This window comes from Thalassophryne amazonica, chromosome 7 (assembly GCF_902500255.1).
Source record: "Thalassophryne amazonica chromosome 7, fThaAma1.1, whole genome shotgun sequence".
Classification (NCBI taxonomy): Eukaryota; Metazoa; Chordata; class Actinopteri; order Batrachoidiformes; family Batrachoididae; genus Thalassophryne; species Thalassophryne amazonica.
In genome coordinates this window covers 55431257-55455706 of record NC_047109.1, presented here as the reverse complement: position 1 = coordinate 55455706, position 24450 = coordinate 55431257, and the positions used below count along the sequence as shown (strand labels likewise).

At 40.3% G+C, this 24450-nt stretch overlaps 1 protein-coding gene across 2 annotated transcripts; it reads right to left on the bottom strand.

Moving 5' to 3' along the window:
* Nucleotides 1-638: 638 nt before the first annotated feature.
* Nucleotides 639-21110, bottom strand: LOC117513966. 2 transcript variants are annotated; one of them, XM_034174231.1, is made up of 7 exons: nt 20988-21110; nt 13384-13571; nt 12177-12293; nt 10286-10342; nt 7761-7970; nt 4568-4690; nt 639-747 (listed from the first exon to the last, which is right to left on the bottom strand). In XM_034174231.1, exons 2-7 carry the CDS (start codon nt 13558-13560, stop codon nt 682-684), a joined length of 750 nt encoding a protein of 249 aa, XP_034030122.1. In that variant the 5' UTR covers nt 13561-13571; nt 20988-21110; the 3' UTR covers nt 639-681. The 2 variants fall into 2 exon arrangements, with proteins under 2 accessions (XP_034030122.1, XP_034030120.1); XM_034174229.1 differs by lacking the exon at nt 20988-21110 and adding an exon at nt 20645-20938.
* Between the last annotated feature and the right edge of the window lie 3340 nt (nt 21111-24450).

Sequence of the window (24450 nt, the reverse complement as noted above, 5' to 3'; positions counted from 1 at the left end):
TAGCACTCCTTTAATTGCAACTAAAATAGTCATAAACTAAGACCAAAATGGCAACTGCAAAAAAAACAAAAAAAAAAAGCATGCCATGGTTTGACCCCTGAGTATGTCAAAAGCGTGGTCAGTGATAAAGGACTGTTTAGGCCTCAGTAATGTGCTTATTTTGTGCACGTACGCTCGTGCACACACGCCTTTTCTTCAGTGACAATACGCTCAATTTTAATGACTGAAAACAACTTTTCAATTAGCTGGTTTCATTTCATTGCAATTCATTTAAAAGAACAGCAGAAAACCACGAGACCACAGTTAGACAAGATAGAGTTTTCAGCAGGTTTGATGCATTTACTTTGCAACATCTGTGAATATCGTACATCATTTTCGTGCACATTCATAAAGTTTCTCTGTTCCAAAGTATAAGCCATATATTTGATAAAAAGTAATAAGAAAATGTAGGAACCAGTAAAATGATATCAGTACAGGCTGTATTGGAAAGTAGAATAGCCTTCGCACAAATATAATTTTTGAAATATACCATTATAAACAATAGTGCAAACTTTTAAAAAACAAAACAAAAACCCAAAGAAGCCCTGCAGAGAGTGTGACCTCAATTAATATAACTCACAGAGATTTGATTCTTTACTACTAGCAGTATAGCAGCTGATTACATAATGCAGAGATTTTTATTTAGGGTGTAGAGTTTGTGGTCACTTCCTCCAGCAGTGGTTTGTAGTCCTCTGGATTCTCAGCAATCTAACGGAGAGAAGAAGAAAAAAAAAATTGGATGATGGAGAGCTTCACGACTCAAACGCTTCTACTCTTTGCAAAACCACAACTCGGAAAGAAAACTGGACCAAACACTCCTTGTCATGTGAAGGCAGACTAATGACAATATTAAAAGGATTATTAACCAACCACGAAGTCTGTGCCGGGAAATATCAGACCGACGTGTTGTCAGTACGGACCGAGCGTGAGTGAGATCCATGCAAAAACACTGAGGTCTGGTATCCCCATATAGACAGAGGAAGCGAGGTTAATACCTCGTTTATTATATGGCTATTTATATATATATATATATATATATATATATATATATATATATATATATATATATACGGAAACTTACAGTATCGCCCAAATATGAAAGCTGCTGACAGCTCATAGTCAGAACTGTTCGCTTCACCTTCATGAAGAACTTGCTGGTCCAGTCGTTAGCTGGTAAGCTTTCAATCTGTGTATTTTTCAGATGCTGTTTAGATATTTCTGGAGTATGTTCATGTCCGACTTGGATTTCATAATTGTGTTTTTTGCTTCCTGGTTAGTAAAGAAAACATGCGTTGCGGAATGATTGTCATGGTAACCGGTCCGGATATGGGAAAATATCCGACTGGTAATCAGCCATTCAGAGTGTGTGTAGCGTTGCAGCCATATAATAAAACAGGACATTTTCCTTTTTGAGAGACAAGACCTGTTCGTCTTCCTAGTAGGACCGAATTTTTGTTGTCCAATGTACCAAATTTCACTTGTACTGTGAGGAATTGGTCAAATGAAGTCTCTGATCTATTAATAGAAACATGACAAAAAGTTGATCGTGATGCAGGGGAATGTCGTTCGGGCTCAAAAAGTTATTCTTTCATTTTCTATACCTGCTTACTTTAATCAAAGGTCATGGGATCATGCTGGAGCCTATCCCAGCAGTCATAGGGCGAGAGGCGGGGTACACCTTTGACAAGATGCCAGTCTATTGCAGGGCCACATATACAACCCCAATTCCAATGAAGTTGGGACTTTATGCGAAACATAAATTAAAAACAGAATACAGTGATTTGCAAATCCTCTTCAACCTATATTCAATTGAATACACCACAAAGACAAGATATTTAATGTTCAAACTGATAAATTTTATTGTTTTTGTGCAAATATTTCCTCATTTTGAAATGGATGCCTGCAACATGTTTCAAAAAGGTTGGGACGGGGCAACAAAAGACTGGGAAAGTTGATGAATACTCAAAGAACACCTAATTGAAAACAGGCGAGTGTCGTGATTGGGTATAAAAGAAGCATCCCCAAAAGGCTCAGCCGGTCACAAGCAAAGATGGGGCGAGGATCACCACTACCTATACAAGATAAATTACATAGGTAACATAATTATTATGCAATTCAAACAATATACTGTATGTATTTTAAATAAATACTGTCATTATTGATTTAGAGTAATTATATTTTATTAAGGTTTTAGAATTCATCATAGTACAGAAACAGCATTAGTGAAGGTTACAAATGATCTTCTTATGGCCTCGGACAGTGGACTCATCTCTGTGCTTGTTCTGTTAGACCTCAGTGCTGCTTTTGATACTGTTGATCATAAAATTTTATTACAGAGATTAGAGCATGCCATAGGTATTAAAGGCACTGCGCTGTGGTGGTTTGAATCATATTTGTCTAATAGATTACAATTTGTTCATGTAAATGGGGAATCTTCTTCACAGACTAAAGTTAATTATGGAGTTCCACAAGGTTCTGTGCTAGGACCAATTTTATTCACTTTATACATGCTTCCCTTAGGCAGTATTATTAGACGGTATTGCTTAAATTTTCATTGTTACGCAAATGATACCCAGCTTTATCTATCCATGAAGCCAGAGGACACACACCAATTAGCTAAACTGCAGGATTGTCTTACAGACATAAAGACATGGATGACCTCTAATTTCCTGCTTTTAAACTCAGATAAAACTGAAGTTATTGTACTTGGCCCCACAAATCTTAGAAACATGGTGTCTAATCAGATCCTTACTCTGGATGGCATTACCCTGACCTCTAGTAATACTGTGAGAAATCTTGGAGTCATTTTTGATCAGGATATGTCATTCAAAGCGCATTTTAAACAAATATGTAGGACTGCTTTTTTGCATTTACGCAATATCTTTAAAATTAGAAAGGTCTTGTCTCAGAGTGATGCTGAAAAACTAATTCATGCATTTATTTCCTCTAGGCTGGACTATTGTAATTCATTATTATCAGGTTGTCCTAAAAGTTCCCTAAAAAGCCTTCAGTTAATTCAAAATGCTGCAGCTAGAGTACTAACGGGGACTAGAAGGAGAGAGCATATCTCACCCATATTGGCCTCTCTTCATTGGCTTCCTGTTAATTCTAGAATAGAATTTAAAATTCTTCTTCTTACTTATAAGGTTTTGAATAATCAGGTCCCATCTTATCTTAGGGACCTCGTAGTACCATATCACCCCAATAGAGCGCTTCGCTGTCAGACTGCAGGCTTACTTGTAGTTCCTAGGGTTTGTAAGAGTAGAATAGGAGGCAGAGCCTTCAGCTTTCAGGCTCCTCTCCTGTGGAACCAGCTCCCAATTCGGATCAGGGAGACAGACACCCTCTCTACTTTTAAGATTAGGCTTAAAACTTTCCTTTTTGCTAAAGCTTATAGTTAGGGTTGGATCAGGTGACCCTGAACCATCCCTTAGTTATGCTGCTATAGACTTAGACTGCTGGGGGGTTCCCATGATGCACTGTTTCTTTTTATTCACCTCTTTTTGCTCTGTATGCACCACTCTGCATTTAATCATTAGTTATTGATCTCTGCTCCCCTCCTCAGCATGTCTTTTTCCTGGTTCTCTCCCTCAGCCCCAACCAGTCTCAGCAGAAGACTGCCCCTCCCTGAGCCTGGTTCTGCTGGAGGTTTCTTCCTGTTAAAAGGGAGTTTTTCCTTCCCACTGTCGCCAAGTGCTTGCTCATAGGGGGTCGTTTTGACCGTTGGGGTTTTTTCTGTAATTATTGTATGGCTTTTGCCTTACAATATAAAGCGCCTTGGGGCAACTGTTTGTTGTGATTTGGCGCTATATAAATTAAATTGATTTGATTTTGATTTGATTAATACTAAATACATAAAGCTGAGGATTATGCATTTCAAATAAATAGGATTAATGAATATGCATCATGTAAGGTGTATTTGGTAGGTTTATATTAAAACTTGCTAAAAAAAAAAGTAAATGGGAATTTGTCATGTAATAAAATTACATAAATCTTAAAAGTCAGGGTTAAATATTTATGTGAGTGTAGAAGGAAAGGTGATGTAACACAGTGATAAACATACCACTGTCCCAGCTTTTTTGAAATGTGTTGCAGGGATCCAGTTCAAAATTAGCAATTATTTGCACAAAACAAAGTTTGAACAGTAATCCAAATTTGTATAATAATCCTCAATTTGTAAATAACCATGCATGATTTTATTGGGAGTGTTATCATGTTTGCACAAGTTTTAACATACGCAAGCCTTTAGTAAATCAGGCCCAAAATATGTCTCTCATCCAGATCATCTTGTTTTACAGCGGTTGACATCTAGCTTACTGGTGCATTACTGCCACCTTCTGCTTGACAACAAATATAAACTGACTGAGGCACAAGACTAAAACGAACCAAAAATTTAAGAATGTTTTAAAATTGGCACTGGAATACATGCAATTGCACAACTGTGAAGCAGAATTAAAGACTTCACATTTCCTATAGGTAGAAAAGATCTGAATTCAAATAACAGCAACACAAACAATGCACACTGTACCATATCTTGCTCCTTTTCAGAGCACTTCAAGTCCTTGATTCCCAAGACGGCAGAGCTGATGGTGAGGCAGAGCTCAAGAACTGACAGGATGAGCAGCACGGCACTGATGCTTCTCGCAAGCATCTGTTGGGATACAAAAATTCAGAACAATATCACTTACCCCACAGAAGATGCAGTGGGTAAAATAAGTATTGAACACATCACCATTTTTCTCAGTAAATATATTTCTAAAGGTACCATTGACATGAAGTTTTCACCACATGTCAGTAACAAACCAAGTAATCCACACATACAAAGAAATCAAACCATAGCTGTCCACAAATTATGTGTAATAATGTGAAATGACCTAGGAAAAAGTATTGAACACCTGAAGAAAGGAAGGTACAACAAGGCAAGGAAAACCAAGATACCATCTGAAATCTATCAGTAATTACAAAGTAATACTGCCCCTTGTCAGTGCAAATTAAGATCAGCTGGTTCAGTCCCAAGTGATGTCATAAAAGAAACATCTCATGATGGGTTAAAGAAAAGAGCTTTCGCAAGATTTTCGCAATCTTATTGCTGCAAAACCTACTGATGGCAATTTCTAAACTTTTGAATGTTCCAGTGAGCACTGTTGGGGCCATAATCTGGCTACAACCAGGTGCACCTTGCAAGATTTCTGACAGAGAAGTGAAAACAATTATCAGAAAAATTGTCCAAGAGCCAAAAACCACTTGTGGAGAGCTTCAGAAATACCTGGAATTAGCAGGTACAATTATTTCAAAGAAAACAATAAGTCATGCACTCAACCACCATGGCCTGGATGCACGCTCACCACACAAGACTGGGAGATTATAGCCTGGTCAGATGAGACCAAAACTGAACTCTTTGGATGCCATTATACACCATGTTTGCAGATCAAATGGTACTACACATCACCCCAAAAACACCATCCCACCAGTGACATTTTGAGTTGGGACATCAGGCATCAGGGTGTGGGGCTGTTTTTCAGCATACAGCAGTGGCAAACCTCATATAACTGAAGGAAGGATGAATGGAGAAATGTCCCAAGACATTCTTGTTAAAAATCTGCTGCCATCTACCACAATGATGAAGTTGAAATGAGGGTGGACATTTCAGCAAGACAATGATCTCAAACACACAGGCAAAAAAAGTCTCAACTGGTTTCAGAATGAAAATAAAGCTGCTAGAAAGCCAATCACCTGAACTGAATCCAACAGAAGATCTATGGAAAGAACTCAAGATCAGCGTTCATAGAACAGGCACACAGAACCTTTAAGATTTGAAGACTGTTTGTGTGGAAGAATGGACCAAAATCACACTCGAGCAATGCATGCCCCCAGTTTCTCCATACAGGAGGCATCTTGAAGCTGTCATTACCAAAAAAGGCTTTTGTACGAAGTATTAAAAAAGTTTGAGTAAGCGTGTTCAATATTTTTCCCTGTCATTTCACATTATTACACATAACTTAATTTCTGTACTTATTTGTTTTGGTTTCTTTGTATGTATGGATTACTTTGGTTGTTACGGCATCTGGTGAAAATGTCAGAAGCACCTTTAGAAATATATTTACTGAGAAAAATGGTGAAATATTCAATACTTATTTTATTTGTATAGCATGTAGGGGAAAGCCATTATCAAGGACAAATGTGGATACACTGAGCTGAATGTAGCAGCACCGCAACAGAAAGACATCACAAATCCCGTTGATGAAACTTTACGTAGGTGCATGTGCTGTGGCAGTAGCATCTCTTTCCAGCATTAATTTATTTTAGTTTATATAGCGCTAAATCACAACAAAGTTGGGACAAGGCACTTCACACAAGTAAGGTCAAAGCTTACCAACCCCCAGAACAAGCATCATCAAGCCACTCAGTGGAGCCTTCTTATGATTCTTTTCCACCGAGCGGTCTGGGTCAGTACAGCACGGGTCAGATGTTAACATGCACGCCATCGAGCACGCATACACTGTTGCAGCAGCCTCACCCCTCCACACAGAGGTCAAACTGAGTAATGTAACATTTTTTAAAATTATTTTATTTTTATCTTGGTGGATCAGGGGATTTATTTTCATCACATGCAGGATGCTCAAGAGTTGACTGATCCCTGTAGTAAATGCTGGCATGAATGAATAAGGCACTGTGACTCTTTCAATTTTAAAAAAGCTAATCTTTTTTGTTGTGGAACAAAGCACCGGCATCCTTCGGTTCAGGCTGAGAAACAGACCTGGAGTAGAAAAACACCAATTCGGGGTTTTCACGTATTCCATAATCCCTTGCGCGCCAGAGAGTCGCTGCAGTCAAAACAACATAGAGAATCCACACAATGACAATTGTAAATGAATATACTACAAATATGTCATTTTTTTATGCTTTTCATCACGTTAATAAGAGATTGATGCATGATACCCTGAAAACTTGCTAAAACAATTATAACAAAAAAATCCGTGTCTGCTACGTTTAAACTGCGTGGAATTTAATAAACGCAAACTGAATTTCAGACATACGCGTATTATATATATATTAGTCTGGAACAAAGAGGACAAACAGTGTTGTAAAGAACAATAATCAAGACGTTAAAAGAGCAAACTTCACTTGCGTTTGATGTCTCCTGCCACCGTCTGTGTTGTTGTATGTGAAAAGTAAATGACATTTGTTTGCAGCAGCCGGCAGCTGCCCCGTCCCCTTCTGCTGGGGAAGGGCCGAGCTCCTCACAGCGGCCTGACTGCTGCAGACACACACCAGACAGGAACTAATATAACATGTATGATTTTAGGCCTTCCAAACGTTTTTGACTGTTAAGCTTTACTCACTACGCCAGCAAAAAATGTCACCGAACAGAAAGTTAGCGGAACTAAATTTAGTGAAAGCTAATTGGTCCGCTGGTGGCTTTCAAAGTTAGCTGAAAAGCTAATCCGCTAATGAAAAAGTTATCTTCTCTAATTAGCAGTTAGCGGATTAGCAGAACTGTGCTCACGACTGTTTGGCACTATACAAATAAAATAAATTGAAACTGAACGGAAACTGAACAACTGGAACGAGAGGGACACTATGCTGCCCTATTTTAACTTTGTTAAAAGAAAAAAAATGAATAAATAAAATGAAAATTTACCTTTTCTGAGTACGGAAAATAAATGTGACAAATCAACAGTTTCCATTTTGACTGCAGAGGTCATGTCTTCCACACTTACCAAAACCAGTGCTTTCCCTTCATTATATTTTTCCAGTAACATCTTTTCCTCAGGTGAGTCGGTTGGGTTTGTGGTTCTGTAACTGTACCAGTAATAGTCACTTGAACACATCCACCACATTCTGATATTGCCAACATTAATGGAGTAGAGTACGATGGCTGCTATGGCAAAAACAACTCCTGACAGGTTGAGAATCACATTGCTGACGACCTGTAGATTAGATTTCCACTGTTGTAACACAACATAACCAAGAAAGTAGTATCACAAGCTACTGTATTATACAACATATTGCTTAATGCATCACAGAAGCAAGTGGACAACCTGAAAATTTAGAAGGAAAAAAAGAGGATGGGGTCTTTTGCTGACAACAACTTTCTTTTCATGGTGTGATAACTGCTGAGTGGCTAGAATTCATTTTATACTCCTTTACAACTTTAACAATAGCAGCCTGTCTGCTCTGTGTAAGCCTGATCGTGTTAGACCTCAGAAGCTAAGCAGAGTGGGTCCTGGCTAGTACTTAGATGAAGACCTCTTCGGAAGACCTGAGGCGGTGTGTGGTTCTATGGGTAAAACTGGACTGGTGTCAAGAACAGCATCCATGGTAAAACTTGTGCCAAATCCCAGTGTGGATCTGTGCTGGATCCACTATGGTGAACTCGGACAAAACAGAGCAGCCACAAGGCAAACAGCAATGCCAACAATAAATATTTCTACCTGCAAGAAACCTGTGTGCATCCTTTGTTGGAGATCTACTTCTTGCTAAACCTGACAGCTGGGAAATAGGGTTTTAAGTTGTTGCCTTGGTAACCAATTAAACCACTGCAAGAAACAGCCTTTGACTAATCCCGCCCTCAAAAAGGGTGGGTTGAGCAGAAGAGATAACAATTTATCTTAAATCTGATTTGCACCAACTACATTCAGAAAAAACCTTTCCGGTTCGAGCCAGCTTTAGCCTGAATCCCACTCAAGCCAGATTGCCAACCCCAGGCTGACTAGGGTCTAAAATCTCCTGGTAGACACATGTGTTCACTTTAGTTTTATAAAACATAGTGCACCAACACCAGCAGATGACATGACATCCCAAACCATCACTAACTTCAGAAACATCACACTGAACTTCAAGCAACTTGGATTCTGCTCCTCTACACTCTTCTTCCAGACTCTAGGCACTTAATTTCCAAATGAAATGCTGAATTTACTTTCATCTGAAAAGAGAACTTTGGAGCATTGAGGAATGGTGCAGTTCTTTTTCTTCTTAGCCCAGATAAGACACTTCTCACAACATCTCCGATTCAGAAGAGGCTTGACACTAGGAACATGACACTTTTAGCCCATTTTCTGGGCACGTCTGTGGATGGTGGCTCTGGTTTCAGTGATTCCAGCCTCAGCCCACTCCTTGTCAAGCTCCCTCAACTTCCTGAATTGGCTTTGCTTGACAATGGCTTACAATCCTTGTGAAAGGTGCCAATGAATGCCTTCTGGACAACTGTCAAATCAGTAGGTATCCTCATGATTGTGGTTGTGTGTAATGAACCAGAATGAGAGATTCATGGTATTCTGCAGAAATAGTGACTTGAAGTTCACTCACTAATCTTCAACTGCTTATCTGGGATTGGGCATCAGCTCCTGCAGGGGAACTCAGACTTGCCTTTCCCAGGCCACATTGACCACCTCCAACTGGGGGATCCCGAGGCACTCCCAGTCCAGTGTGGAGATATAATCTCTCCACTTGTCCTGGGTCTTCCCCGGGGTCTCCTCCCAGATGAATGTGTCTGGAACACCTCCCTAGGGAGGCGCCCAGGAGGCATCCTCACCAGATGCCCAAACCACCTCAGCTGGCTCCTTTCAATGCAAAGGAGCAGCAGCTCTACTACAGATGACCTAACTTCTCACCTTATCTCTAAGGTAGACACCAGTCACCCCCCTAAGGAAGCCCATTTCGGCCACTTGTACCCGTGAATTAGTTCTTTCGGTCATGACCCAACCCTCATGACCATAGGGGAGAGTAGGAACGAAGACTGACCAGTAGATCGAGAGCTTCGTCTTTTGGCTCAGCTACCTTTTTGTCACAACAGTTCAGTATGGATGAGGATCAGCACCTCTAAATCTAAGGCCATGGTTCTCAGCAGGAAACCGATGGACTGCCTACTCCAGGTAGGGAATGAGGTCTTGCCCCAAGTAAAGGAGTTCAAATACCTCGGGGTCTTGTTCAGGAGTGAGGGGACAATGGAGCGTGACTTGCAATTAAATACTGTAATATTTTTAAATAAGCATTTCTAGTTTTGGAGCTATCTGTTGTAATTATCAAAATTAAAATAAGAAAATTCTTGCAACATTTTTAGTTTATATGCAACAAGTCCAGAATACAAAAAAAGTTTCACTTTCTGAAATATCTGACAGAAAAAAAGAACATTTAAAATATTTTAATTGTTTGAGCTGTACCTGTACACACCCATGCAGCTGTATATTAAAATAAAAAAGTAAAAGGGCAAATCAATCCTGAGAACATTACTTAAAACACTTACCAGACAGGGACTGGGAAACTTCTCAGACAAAAGGCACGTGATGCCGAATGCAATATACTAGAGAGAAGGTAAAGAAAACCACCAGAAAAACATTTAGTGAATCTACTAAGTGTAAAACACATGAGACAACAGCAAGTATTAATTTTATCTGAGAACAAATGGACAAGACATGACAGAAAAACAAAAACAAAGAACTTGGGTTGAGATGAGGCAGAAGTCCAGAAGTCAGCAGGTGGAGATATTGCCATGACGTAACCAGAGACAACTGGAAAGCCAGCTACTGTATACTGCTCGGGGCCGATCTTGAAGATCTATGGTCCAAAGTGCACAGTGTAACTGCATTTGTGATGTGTCCAACTAAACTTTATTGAATACGTCCCTTCTGCTTCTTGTTTTTTTCCTCACTCAGGATCACCACAGCACATCCAAAGTGAACATGCTTTAGCCCGTTTTACATTAGATGCCCTTCCTGATGCAACTCCACATTACAGTATAAAACCAAAGTATATAAAACAGCCTACAAAATTAGCTTTTAGGCAGTTTTAAACTACAGTTTAAATCTTTCTTTTATTCTGTGACTTTATCAATGCTGTACAGTGCATCCGGAAAGTATTCACAGCGCTTCACTATTTCCACATTTTACGATACAGCCTTATTCCAAATTGGATGAAATTCAATTCTGAGCTTCATGGCAAAGGCTGTGAATACTTATGTACACATGATTTCCTAGGGGTTTTTTAGTTTTAATAAATCAGCAAGAAAAAAATTAAAAACAAACAAAAAAAAAACTAAAATTTTCACATTGTCATTATGGGGTATTGAGTGTAGAATTTTGAGAAAAAAAATGAATTTCATACATTTGGAAATAAGGCTGTAACATAATGTGGAAAAAGTGAAGTGCTGTGAAAACTTACTGAATGCACTGTATGTGAGTGAGTGAGTGAGTGTGTGGATGAGTGAAAGAGAGAGAACCCAGGGGAGAGTAGAGGCAACGAGGGACTGTCAAAATAACTTATCTTGTGAGGACGTAAGTCTTTAAACTCTGCTCACTGTCCAGGTTGACTGTTTGTAAAGTACGACAAACTGTCCATAAACAGGCCCCTCTGTATGCGCTCAGCTCCGCCCTCGGCCAAATTGGCTGATTTTAGCCGGTAAGAGCAACACTTCCAAGCTGGATTTTAAACCAGCACACACACACTGGAGGCCTAGCAGCAGAATTCTGATCAAAGTGGATATTCTTGGGTCTTTGACTTACCATTTATAATATTTAGACTAAAGTAATCCAGTTTGAGTCATGTTGACTTTGAAAACAAGTTTGTTTTTTATCGATTTATTGTCAACATCAGGAAATTAACAAACATGCTCTGAGAGCACAACATCCCCTCCTGGAAAATGCTTGCTACATTCTGATAACATTTCAAGAATGTACCAAGTTTCACGAAATTCCTAAATGTGAGGAGTTGATTTTAGAATGCTGGCACCAACTCATGAAACTGTGATTAACACAGCATGCACTGGATTAGTGAGGTCAGTTGCACCTCACTGAATGCATGTTCAATCTTTCAGTTTATGTAAGTATTGTTAGCACTGCATTCACAAGCACTCATTACATAAAAAAAACAGACACCGGGTTAAAAGCAAAGCAGACAATGTGCACACACTTATTTGGTGACACAAGTTTAATTAATCTGATACAGATCAATTAAAAAAAGAAACTGTGATCGGACATTTCTGCTCAATTATGTTCCTTTCTAGTGCCATCCACATCAGTACTGCTGCATGGCTTAGCAAACTACTGTGGAATGGGGGTCACAGACGTGCGTGTGTGTTCATACACACACACACACACACACGTATATATGTTTATGAATATCCACATGAAAATTCTTACCAGAATTCCAAGCCAAACTGGAAACATAGTCATATATATCTCGCACAAGCATGCTCCAGTACATAAGAGGATTGTTCCAAAACCAATGTTGAGCAAGCCAGTCATGATATGCAGAGCCTGTGATGAAGAAAGCAGTGGTTTCAAATCACTTCATCTTATTTAATTTTGCTCAATTTACTCTCCTCATTAACAGAGACTCAATACTACTGAATCACAAAGGAAAACAGCATTTAAGACAGTTTTGCAAATTTATACAAAATGTGTTGGGGAAACTATAAATAACATCAGATGCAACAGCTTTATCATTGTGTTAAGGATCTTACCGCGTGGGCTCAGGAACACTTCAGAAAACCATTGTCAGTTAACACAGTTCATCACTACATCTACAAGTGCAAGTTAAAACTCTACCATACAAAGCGAAAGCCATACATCAACATCGAGAAACGCTGCCGCCTTCCCTGGGGCCGACCTCATTTGAAATGGACAGATGCAAAGTGGTAAAGTGTGCTGTGGTCTGATGACTCCACATTTCAAATTGTTTTTGGAAATCATGGATGTCATGTCCTCCGGACAAAAGAGGAAAAAGACCATCCAGACTGTTATCAGCGCAAAGTTCAAAAGCCAGAATCTGTGATGGTATGGGGGTGTGTTAGTGCCCATGGCATGAGCAACTTACACATCTGTGATGGCACCATCAATGTTGAAAGGTACATCCAGGTTTTGGAGCAACACATGCTGCCATCCAAGCAACGTCTTTTTCAGGGACGTCCCTGCTTATTTCAGCAAGACAATGCCAAGCCACATTCTGCATGTGTTACAACAGCGTGGCTTCGTAATAAAAGAGTGCGGGTACTAGACTGGGCTGCCTGCAGTCAAGACCTGTCGCCCATTGAAAATGTGTGGCGCATTATGAAACACAAAATATGACAACGGAGACCCTGGACTGCTGAACAACTGAAGTTGTACATGAAGTAAGAATGGGAAAGAATTCCACCTACAAAGCTTCAACAAACAAACTTTCCCAAATGCTTATTGAGTGTTATTAGAAGGAAAGGTGATGTAACACAGTGGGAAACATACCACTGTCCCAGCTTGGGACAGTATTGGGGTTGTGTATAGAAATGTATTTTAATCAATAAAATCAATACCATTCTCAGTGTGCAGTTAATAAGTACAGTAACATTAATCACACAGCTGGTGCACTCACCCCCAGTAGTGACTGAGCGCTCCGCTGGGCCTTCCTCAGATGCTGAGAGACTGAATAACACACTGGGCTGTAACAAAGACCTTTAAGAATTTGGCACATTGGAGGACAAGCACTTTTGGGGTCAGAGGTCAAAGTGAAGACGGTCACCCCATCAGTTCTTGCCACAGTAACAGACATCCTGCTCACTCCTGCACAATAATGGAGAAAAGTGTGACAACATTCAGAGTTAATATTTAGCAGAAATTAACACTGACACACCTGAACTGGTTTAGTGAGTAATAAAATGGTTTAGTTATTTAGTTATTTATCAACTTTGTCTGTTAAACACTTTAAAACCACCGCCGTAGACCAAAGTGCTGTACAGAACAATAAATCAAAAACATAGTAAAAGACATAACAGTCACATAAGGCATGAAATAAAATACAAATAAAGTCATTAAAAAGCCATTCGCTGTTTCGCAGTTGTGAGTATCACACATCTCGCGGTCCATGACTCACGCGAGAGGTCGGTTCCAGCAGAGTTCCGGTGTCAGGAGCTCAGCACTCACAGTGTAATCACATCTCATGGAGCATGGACCATAAGACAACATCGGGGCACAGCAGAAGTTCATCACAGGTGCTACACCTAGTGATGGGATGAACAGCACTGGTGCGTCAACACTGTGCCGAGCACACAAGAGTGAAACCCCGTATTGGTGCGTGTATCGCTTTAAGACAAAATCACGTGACCGATACAGGAACTGTGTCGTTCGACTGCGCCGTGCCAAATTGTGTTTATAAGGAAATCAACTGTATCGACATGTTGCGGATTTGTTGGATGGAGTTTTGCTGGTGGATTTTTACTTGCCCTCACCTTGTTCCACTGACCTCATGGATCGTTCAAAGACGTTTCCCCAGTCTGGAATAATTTTGATCTTCTGACACCAAATAAGATTACATATGTTTGTACTCCTTTACAATACTGGAAGAATAACCAGAAAATATATCCACACCTTTATCAACTCGCACTGAAATGTTTATGCTCACCATCTTCATCTGTACCCTGTGAAAGAGTTTTTTTCTAAGGCAGGGGAACTGGTGTGTAAGAGGAGAAATCGCCTTAGAGCAAAGACACTTCAGAAACCTTTGTTCCTCAATAAAAATGCATAAATGAATCTACTTTTAGTCTTAGTTCATATCATATCAAGTTAACAAATTTCCATACATAATTTACAAATTTTAACTCTGACTTTTATTACAATTTTGCTATATTTTACAAACCAACTCAGTTTAGCATTTACACAAACAGGGTTTTAAGCAAATTTTAAACTCTTCTCATGAACAGCTTAACTCGACACACAAATTGAGCACATGGAATTATGCAATGATGAGATCATTTCACAGGCTGATGTTGCATTTGCATGCAGCACGTTAGCTTTTCCATCTTATTTTCATTTTATTTACCTGCAATGATTTTATAACTACTGCAGGGGTCACTATTGAGCGACCAATACAGTGTCAATACAGTGTCGACACAATTTGTGTAGTGTGTCAATACACTCCTTGAGGATTTCATCATCCCATCACTAGCTACACCTCCTCTAGATAACCCTCTCAACTTGGGAGAGCGTATTGTTAGATAATAACTGTGCTAATTCTTTATTTTATGTTAGCTATCAACTATTTGTGTTATTTGTTTGGAAGTTCTGAGAAATATAAGTTACTTTATCATGTGTCCAACTTTCAGACACAGAGAGATCTTCCCCTGTTAGTGAGAGCCAGTAACATTAGAAATGTGAGACTAAACCACACCCATGTTAACACCCACAAGGTATAAAAAGTGTTGTACGACTCATTGTAGGGGTCTTTCACAAGATCAATCAATCAATCAATTTTTTTATATAGCGCCAAATCACAACAAACAGTTGCCCCAAGGCGCTTTATATTGTAAGGCAAGGCCATACAATAATTATGTAAAACCCCAATGGTCAAAACGACCCCCTGTGAGCAAGCACTTGGCTACAGTGGGAAGGAAAAAGATGGACACTGTGAGGGTGCCAGGTCTGGTTTCTAATGTGACCTTGAATAAACTCAAAATGAGTAACACAATGGTTTGGTTTTTTGTAAGGGGTAGAATCTTACATAAAAGAACCGGGTAGAAATAACAGTATAATCATCATAATCCCCCATGAACTCGCTAAATTAATGCCATTGTTTATATGCGCTGTGATACAGCAGAACTCTGCTGGTGCCACGGTGCATTCTGGGAAGTGCAGTCAGCCACCAGAGGCATCATGGGAAACACTGAAATACCGAATATGAAATGTGCTATTGCACACTCTGACCACCGCGCATGCTCGCACTACCAGGGGCAGCGTTTAGTTAAACATGGTAGAGTTTGTTTTGCTGGCACACAACAATCTGAAGGAGCTAATTGACACTGCTAATTCTTCTAACAGAAAAACAAATCCACCACGCTGTAAGCCGTCTGGAGGCATGAAGAGCTGTGAGGATGAAGTTAGGATGAAAAAGTGGACAAATTTTTCACTGGCGTGGGGAAAGCAGACAGCAATCTGTACACAAAGTCAGTGGACGGCTTTACAGACAAACTGAGAACAATTTTGGACTCCTATTTAAAGTTTGTGTTGGACTGTTAAGCACCAGTGACAAACACCAAAATGTATGTCCCTTTTCTGTTGCTTATAAATTAATATAAAGTATCAAATGAGAAGGATCTATTTTCGCCTTTATATAAAACAAATAATGAATGTTTTAAACCATTTTTTCCAAATGGGACATGAAAGCTGGAACGGACCATTCAACTCTGCTTCGCCTTGTTTAATGGTACGTTCCATCTTTCACCTCATGAAATATTCGTACCACTGAACTCAAACATTCATGATTTGTATACTATTCTATATTCTATTTTACTGTCCATAACTTGGAGCACAGAGTGCATTTGTTTTTTCTCTTTCCCTTTTTGTGACAATCAATCACAGCTATTAGAAGACTGCCATTACCCAGCAACGGGTCGACCACACCTCCTCATGAACATAAACATTTTGCTTACTCCTTGCTCAGAGTTGCTCTCAGACACTTCCTGGATCACTCAGTCTAATATTCCTTGTTAGGAAACTTTAGGCTAAGATAGGAACTCGGACTCTGAGATTCTTTGTGATATGGGCCTAGACATAAGCAAATTAAATAATAATTATAAACTAGGACTGCAAGCAGTCATATACGGGCTCTCGTTCCGCGCAACTGCCTACCCAGGCCAGTGGGTGCCCTTGTGACCACATGTGGGCATGTGCATGCAGGGGCAACCACTCATCACACAGTTAAAAGTTTAAACAAATCACACAATGCATCAAGGAGTTATGACATGTTGATTGTTCATCCACTAGGGGGCGCTCAGTATACAAACAGAGGGGCTGGGTGTGTTCAGGGGCCAACCGTCATCATACATGTGAAGTTTCAAGTCAATTAGGCAAAGCATGAAGGAGTTATCATGACTTGATGTTCCATGGCAAAGGGTCAAAATGGCGGCACCATAGCGGCCACACCCTTTAACATAGAGAAAAGCATTCGATATCTTTTGGTCAGTATCATCTTTGGATGCTGTCAAAGAAATTTGAAGTGCATTGGACAAAATCCCTAGGAGGAGTTTGTTCAAATACAACATGTGGAAATCATTTCAAAATGAGAAGAAAATTCAAAATGGCCGACTTCCTGTTTTGAGTAGACGCATGGTGCAAGAGACGTTTTTGTACGTCTATGCAAGTCACACGTGTACCAATTTTCATCTCCCTACTCCAAAAAAACCCCTATGGGGAGGGGTTTTTGAAATTTTCAAGGGGGCGCTATTGAGGCACTTTGCCCCGCCCATGGGCGAGGCCCCTATGAATTGTAGGAGGTTGTCATGCTTCACCTGTGTATCAATTTTCATGATGATATGACAAAATTAAAGCCATCAAAAGGAAGAACGTAATTTCATGACGAAGGGGCGATATTTGGTACGCCGCCACACAGAAGCCGTTACTCGTAAGTTCACAGCGTTCATCGCCTACGTTCAACAACTTGTTCTGCATGTTTTAGAAGTGGAAGGAAGTTCATGGGGTTAACTATGTGACTTCAATACCTGTTTAAGTATAATGTTCCATGGCAAAGGGTCAAAATGGCGGCACCATAACGGCCACACCTTTCAACATAAAGAAAAGCTTTCGATAACTTTTGGTCAGTATCGTCTCTGGGTGATCTGGAAGAAATTTGAAGTGCATTGGACAAAATCCCTAGGAGGAGTTCGTTCAAATACAACATGTGGAAATCACGCCAAACTGAGAAGAAAATTCAAAATGGCCGACTTCCTGTTTGGAGTAGAGCCATGGTGCAAGAGACTTTTTTGTACGTCTATGCAAGTCACACATGTGTACCAATTTTCATCTCCCTACTCCAAAAAAACCCCCTATGGGGAGGGGTTTTTGAAAGTTTCAAGGGGGCGCTATTGAGGCATTTTGCCCTGCCCATGGGCGACGCCCCTATGAATTGTAAGAGGTTGTCGTGCTCGACCTGTGTATAAATTTTCATGATGATGTGACAAAATTAAAGCAGTCAAAATGAAGAACGTAATTTCATGGCGAATGGGCAATATTCGGCACGCCGCCACACGGACGCCTTTACTCGTAACCTCACGGCGTTCATCGCCTATGTTCACCAATTTGTTCTGCATGTTTTAGAAGTGGAATGAAATTGATTGGGTTAAGTATGTGACATCAGGACCTCTTAAAGTAAAAATAGGACATTTCCCGCCACCACCGGGGGGCGCTATGGCGCAGGTGGGAACTTAAGATATGTAGACATTCAGGGCTGAGTCCTCATCATGTCCAGTAAGAGACTTTTTCGTGCATCCTGGCATGGTAAATATGTGTACCGAATTTCGTGAAGCTACGACGAAAAAAGCCCAATGCGGAGGGGTTTTTGAAAATTTCTAGGGGGCGCTATTTCGTGATTTTTCTGCGACCATGTGCGACACCCCCAAAATATCGAATTTCGGATCCGGCCGGACAACTTTGGAAAGTTTGGTGAGTTTTTGAGCATGGGAAGAGGCCGAAATTTCGATTTCAAGAGTGAGAATAATAATAATAATAACTAGGACTGCAAGCAGTCATATACGGGCCCTCGTTCCGCGCAACCGCCTACCCAGGCCAGTGGGTGCCCTTGTGACCACATGTGGGCATGTGCATGCAGGGGCAACCACTGATCACACAGTTAAAATTTTAAACAAATCACACAATGCATCAAGGAGTTATGACATGTTGATTGTTCATCCACTAGGGGGCGCTCAGTGTACAAACAGAGGGGCTGGGTGTGTTCAGGGGCCAACTGTCATCATACATGTGAAGTTTCAAGTCAATCAGTTAAAGCATGAAGGAGTTATCATGACTTGATGTTCCATGGCAAAGGGTCAAAATGGCGGCACCATAGCGGCCACACCCTTCAACATAGAGAAAAGCTTTCGATAAGTTTTGGTCAGTATCATCTTTGAATGCTGTCAAAGAAATTTGAAGTGCATTGGACAAAATCCCTAGGAGGAGTTCGTTCAAATACAACATGTGGAAATCATTTCAAAATGAGAAGAAAATTCAAAATGGCCGACTTCCTGTTTGGAGTAGACTCATGGTGCAAGAGACTTTTTTGTACGTCTATGCAATTCACACATGTGTACCAATTTTCATCTCCTTACTCCAAAAAAAAACCCTTATGGGGAGGGGTTTTTGAAATTTTCAAGGGGGTGCTATTGAGTCACTTTGCCCTGCCCATGGGCGAGGCCCCTATGAATTGTAGGAGGTTGTCATGCTTGACCTGTGTATCAATTTTCATGATGATATGACAAAATTAAAGCCGTCAAAAGGAAGAACGTAATTTCATGGCGAAGGGGCGATATTTGGTACGCCGCCACACAGAAGCCGTTACTCGTAAGTTCACGGCGATCATCGCCTACGTTCAACAACTTGTTCTGCATGTTTTAGAAGTGGAAGGAAGTTCATGGGGTTAACTATGTGACCTGTTTAAGTATAATGTTCCATGGTGAAGGGTCAAAATGGCGGCGCCATAGCGGCCACACCCTTCGACATAAAGAAAAGCTTTCGATAACTTTTGGTCAGTATCGTCTGTGGGTGATGTGGAAGAAATTTGAAGTGCATTGGACAAAATCCCTAGGAGGAGTTTGTTCAAATACAACATGTGGAAATCACGCCAAAATGAGAAGAAAAAATGAAGTATGTGGGCGTGACAGCCGTTCGAAGTGAAATGGCGTGCTCCGAAAAGCTCGCCAAAGTTTGACGACCCCTAGCAGCCATGCCTTTTGTGATGATTTTGACCAAATTTGAAGACGATCGGATGAAATCCCTAGGACGAGTTCGTTCAAATGTAAGTAGTGGAAATGGCCAAAAATGGCAAAAATTTGCACAAAATCGAAACTTAAAATCCAAATGGCCGACTTCCTGTCGATATTTCACCATGACAGTAAGAGACTTTTTCGTGCGTCCTGGCATGGTAAATATGTGTACCGAATTTCGTGAGGCTACGACGAAAAAAGCCCAATGCGGAGGGGTTTTTGAAAATTTCTAGGGGGCGCTATTTCGCGATTTTTCTGCGACCATGTGCGACGCCCCCAAAATATCGAATTTCGGATCCGGCCGGCCGACTTTGGAAAGTTTGAGTTTTTTTGAGCATGGGAAGAGGCCGAAATTTTGATTTCAAGAGTGAGAATAATAATAATAATAATAATAATAAATAATAATAATAAACAGCGCAATTACAATAGGGTCCTCGTAGGACGTTGCCTACTCGGGCCCTAAAAAAGAAAACCCAAGTAGCTCTGCTACAGTGTCTCTTCCGGGTCACTTTTGTTAATTCAAAGCCCAAAAATCAACAGAAGAAAGATCATTTGTAGTTTTTCTAACTCACTTTTTCAATTATGCAAATTTGATGATGACGATTTTTTTCTGATTAATTCGAATTATACCGATTTTTAGGACAACAGCACTTGTACTATAATTTTATTTGTTTTTTTGTTTGTTTTTTAGCAGTCAGGTTTCTACTTCCGTCACCTGGATTCATTTGTTTGTGCTGCCGTGTGTGAAGTTCACGTTGAAATATTCTGTGAATTAAATATGTGCTGTACTGCATTTCATGGTGTGTGCTCAAAAGTTTATCTTAAATTTTGCCCCTTTTCGCTACAGACAAATGCCAGTTTTTACCATTTTCCTCTACTTGCACCCACCTTGTGTGTTTTCTTAAGAGCTGACGTAACGTGAATTTCTCCTCTGTGAGATCAATAAAGTTTTTCTTATCTTATCAAATGTCGGAGGAACATCAGAGATTATTCTCATCGACAGGAACAAAATTGCTCCTTTAGGCTTCGGGGATGAACTGTCACTTTTCCACAAGTCAGAAAGCGACACACGGAAGGTCCAGCCTTTACTTTACAGATTAAACACAGACGGCAAACCTGAACCAGAAATTACTCCCAGGAAATAGGTGCTCCTCACTGATCTCGACGTAAAATCCCACTGAACTCTCCAACCCGGACCCCTCAGTCCGCCATGTTGCCACTCCCTTTGTACCTGGCTGATAGCTTTGTCGCTGGTCACCCTGATCGCGTTGGAGCGACAACACACAGAATGTGTCTCTTCCCAGATAGATCTCGTTCAGTGCAGCTTCTTGTTCTGACTTTAACTAGAAGTTAACACCCAAGTCTTTCATCGCCAACTGTAAATGGTAATCAAAACATTCCAATCATATCTTTCTGAACTCTTCCGCATCAAACTCCATCGTATCAATGTTTACAATACTCATAAACTTTTAATTTTCGTAAACATTTATTATGACTACTCTTAAAGCATCGGTTCTCTTTGTAATTTTATTACTGGTAAATTTTAGAATTGATTTAAATGAGATATACTCATTCTCTCACAGGAATACAGCACAATTATCGGGGAACTACTTTTTGCGCAGGAATTCATCAAGCACGTCGGCCGCGGGCGCGTACTAACACATAATACCCAGAAACTGGACAGTTGTTCGGCCATATCGAGAGCATCCACTTTTAGCTAAATGCTCAAAGTGCTTTACACAATGCCTCACATTTACCCCAATGTGAGGCTGCTGCCATACAAGGCGCCCACTACACACCTGGAGCAACTTGAGGATTAAGGACCTTGCCCTTAATGATTTTCTGTTCAGCTGGGATTTGAACTGAGGATCCTCTGGTCTCAAGCCCAACACTTAACCACTAGACCATCACCTCCCCTGGAGGTAAGGGTGGTAATAAATTAAGTAAAGCTTGTATGAGTTGGAATGGTGTGTGTCCACAATTATTTTAGAACCTTAGACTAGACCATTTTTAGAGGAAAACTCGACTCTTTTATTTCCTGTTAATTATGTCATTTTTTTAATGTTAATTTACTGTTAATTTATTCATAAATTATTTAGATTCTTCAATTCTCCAATCAGCTGCTTCTAAACGTGCCAAGAACACGTTTAAAAACCAGAGGAGACAGGTCCTTCTCTGTAGCTGCTCCCAAATTGTGGAACAGCCGTCCTTTTAATATTAGAGCTGCGCCCTCCATAAATGTTTTTAAGTCATCTCTAAAGACCCATCTCTTTGCACAGGCTTTTATTACCTAGGCGGAGTTGCACTTTTGTATTAAATTTTTATTGTATTTATTAGTGTTTGGATTTTGTATTTTTAAATATTTTTTATTCTGTACCAGTAAAGCACTTTAGGCAGCTTTGCTTGTTGTAAACGTGCTATATAAATAAACTTGACTTGTTATCATATACACTATTATTATATTTCCACTTCTGTTTTGTCATTTGATTTTTAAATGGACCACAATGGAAATGTTTTTACTTTCTTGTGTCATCCATGTATTTTTTATCATTTTTACAATGATATTATGTACTTACATTAACTTAAAATCACTCACCACACACACTTTTAATATAAAAACGACTTACCGCCCCCTGCTGGAATGCCATGAGTCCAGAAAGTACTAGCAACATCAATCAATCAATCAACTTTTTTCTTATATAGCGCCAAATCACAACAAACAGTTGCCCCAAGGCGCTCCATATTGTAAGGCAAGGCCATACAATAATTATGAAAAACCCCAACGGTCAAAACGACCCCCTATGAGCAAGCACTTGGCCACAGTGGGAAGGAAAAACTCCCTTTTAACAGGAAGAAACCTCCAGCAGAACCAGGCTCAGGGAGGGGCAGTCTTCTGCTGAGACTGGTTGGGGCTGAGGGAAAGAACCAGGAAAAAGACATGCCGAGAAGGGGGGCAGAGATCGATCACTAATGATTAAATGCAGAGTGATGCATACGGAGCAGCCCTAACTATAAGCCTTAGCGAAAAGGAAAGTTTTAAGCCTAATCTTAAAAGTAGAGAGGGTATCTGTCTCCCTGATCTGAATTGGGAGCTGGTTCCACAGGAGAGGAGCCTGAAAGCTGAAGGCTCTGCCTCCCATTCTACTCTTACAAACCCTAGGAACTACAAGTAAGCCTGCAGTCTGAGAGCGAAGCGCTCTAATGGGGTAATATGGTACTACGAGGTCCCTAAGATAAGATGGGACCTGATTATTCAAAACCTTATAAGTAAGAAGAAGAATTTTAAATTCTATTCTAGAATTAACAGGAAGCCAATGAAGAGAGGCCAACACGGGTGAGATATGCTCTCTCCTGCTAGTCCCCGTCAGTACTCTAGCTGCAGCATTCTGAACCAACTGAAGGCTTTTTAGGGAACTTTTAGGACAACCTGATAATAATGAATTACAATAGTCCAGCCTAGAGGAAATAAATGCATGAATTAGTTTTTCAGCATCACTCTGAGACAAGACCTTTCTGATTTTAGAGATATTGCGTAAATGCAAAAAGGCAGTCCTACGTATTTGTTTAATATGTGCTTTGAATGACATATCCTGATCAAAAATGACTCCAAGATTTCTCACAGTATTACTAGAGATCAGGGAAATGCCATCCAGAGTAACGATCTGGTTAGACACCATGCTTCTAAGATTTGTGGGGCCAAGTACAATAACTTCAGTTTTATCTGAGTTTAAAAGCAGGAAATTAGAGGTCATCCATGTCTTTATGTCTGTAAGACAATCCTGCAGTTTAGCTAATTGGTGTGTATCCTCTGGCTTCATGGATAGATAAAGCTGGGTATCATCTGCGTAACAATGAAAATTTAAGCAATACCGTCTAATAATACTGCCTAAGGGAAGCATGTATAAAGTGAATAAAATTGGTCCTAGCACAGACCCTTGTGGAACTCCATAATTAACTTTAGTCTGTGAAGAAGATTCCCCATTTACATGAACAAACTGTAATCTATTAGACAAATATGATTCAACATGCACGCACAGCTGCTGTTAAGAACAGGGTTTTAATTTGAGAAAACAAACACAGTGGCTGAAGACATTAAAACTGCTACACATTTCACTCATGGTACCAACATGACAGTTAACTCACTCATTTTTAATGTTTCTGTGTAGGCTGTCAGTTGTCCAGGTGGTTTCCATAGTAGAGAAGCTTGAATCTTCGACTGGACTGGGTTGCTTGACGTGAGGACAGATGTGTTCTTACAGAACACATCAATTCGGTGGACTCCAATATCAAGTTCACACGTGAGGATGCCAGAAACAACCATTTAGCCTTCTTGGACTGTGATGTTACGATTGGAGAGAACAGGCAGCTCCAGACAGAGATTTACAGAAAACCCACTCACACTGACCAATATCTGCTCTTTGGCTCAAACCACCCCCTTGAACACAAGCTCGGGGTGATCAGGACTCTTCAACACAGAGCCCTACAGGTGCCAACTGCAGAGGGAAGGGCTAAAGAACAACAACTTGTACGGAAAGCTCTCACAGTATGTGGGTACCCACGTTGGTCCCTGGACAAAGTGCAGAAGTCCCAGAGAACAAAGAGACCAGATAGACAGGAGACGGAGACAAGAAGAAGAGGAGTGTCTCTCCCTTATTTAGCAGGAGTAGGGGAAAAACTACAGAGGATCTTCAGAC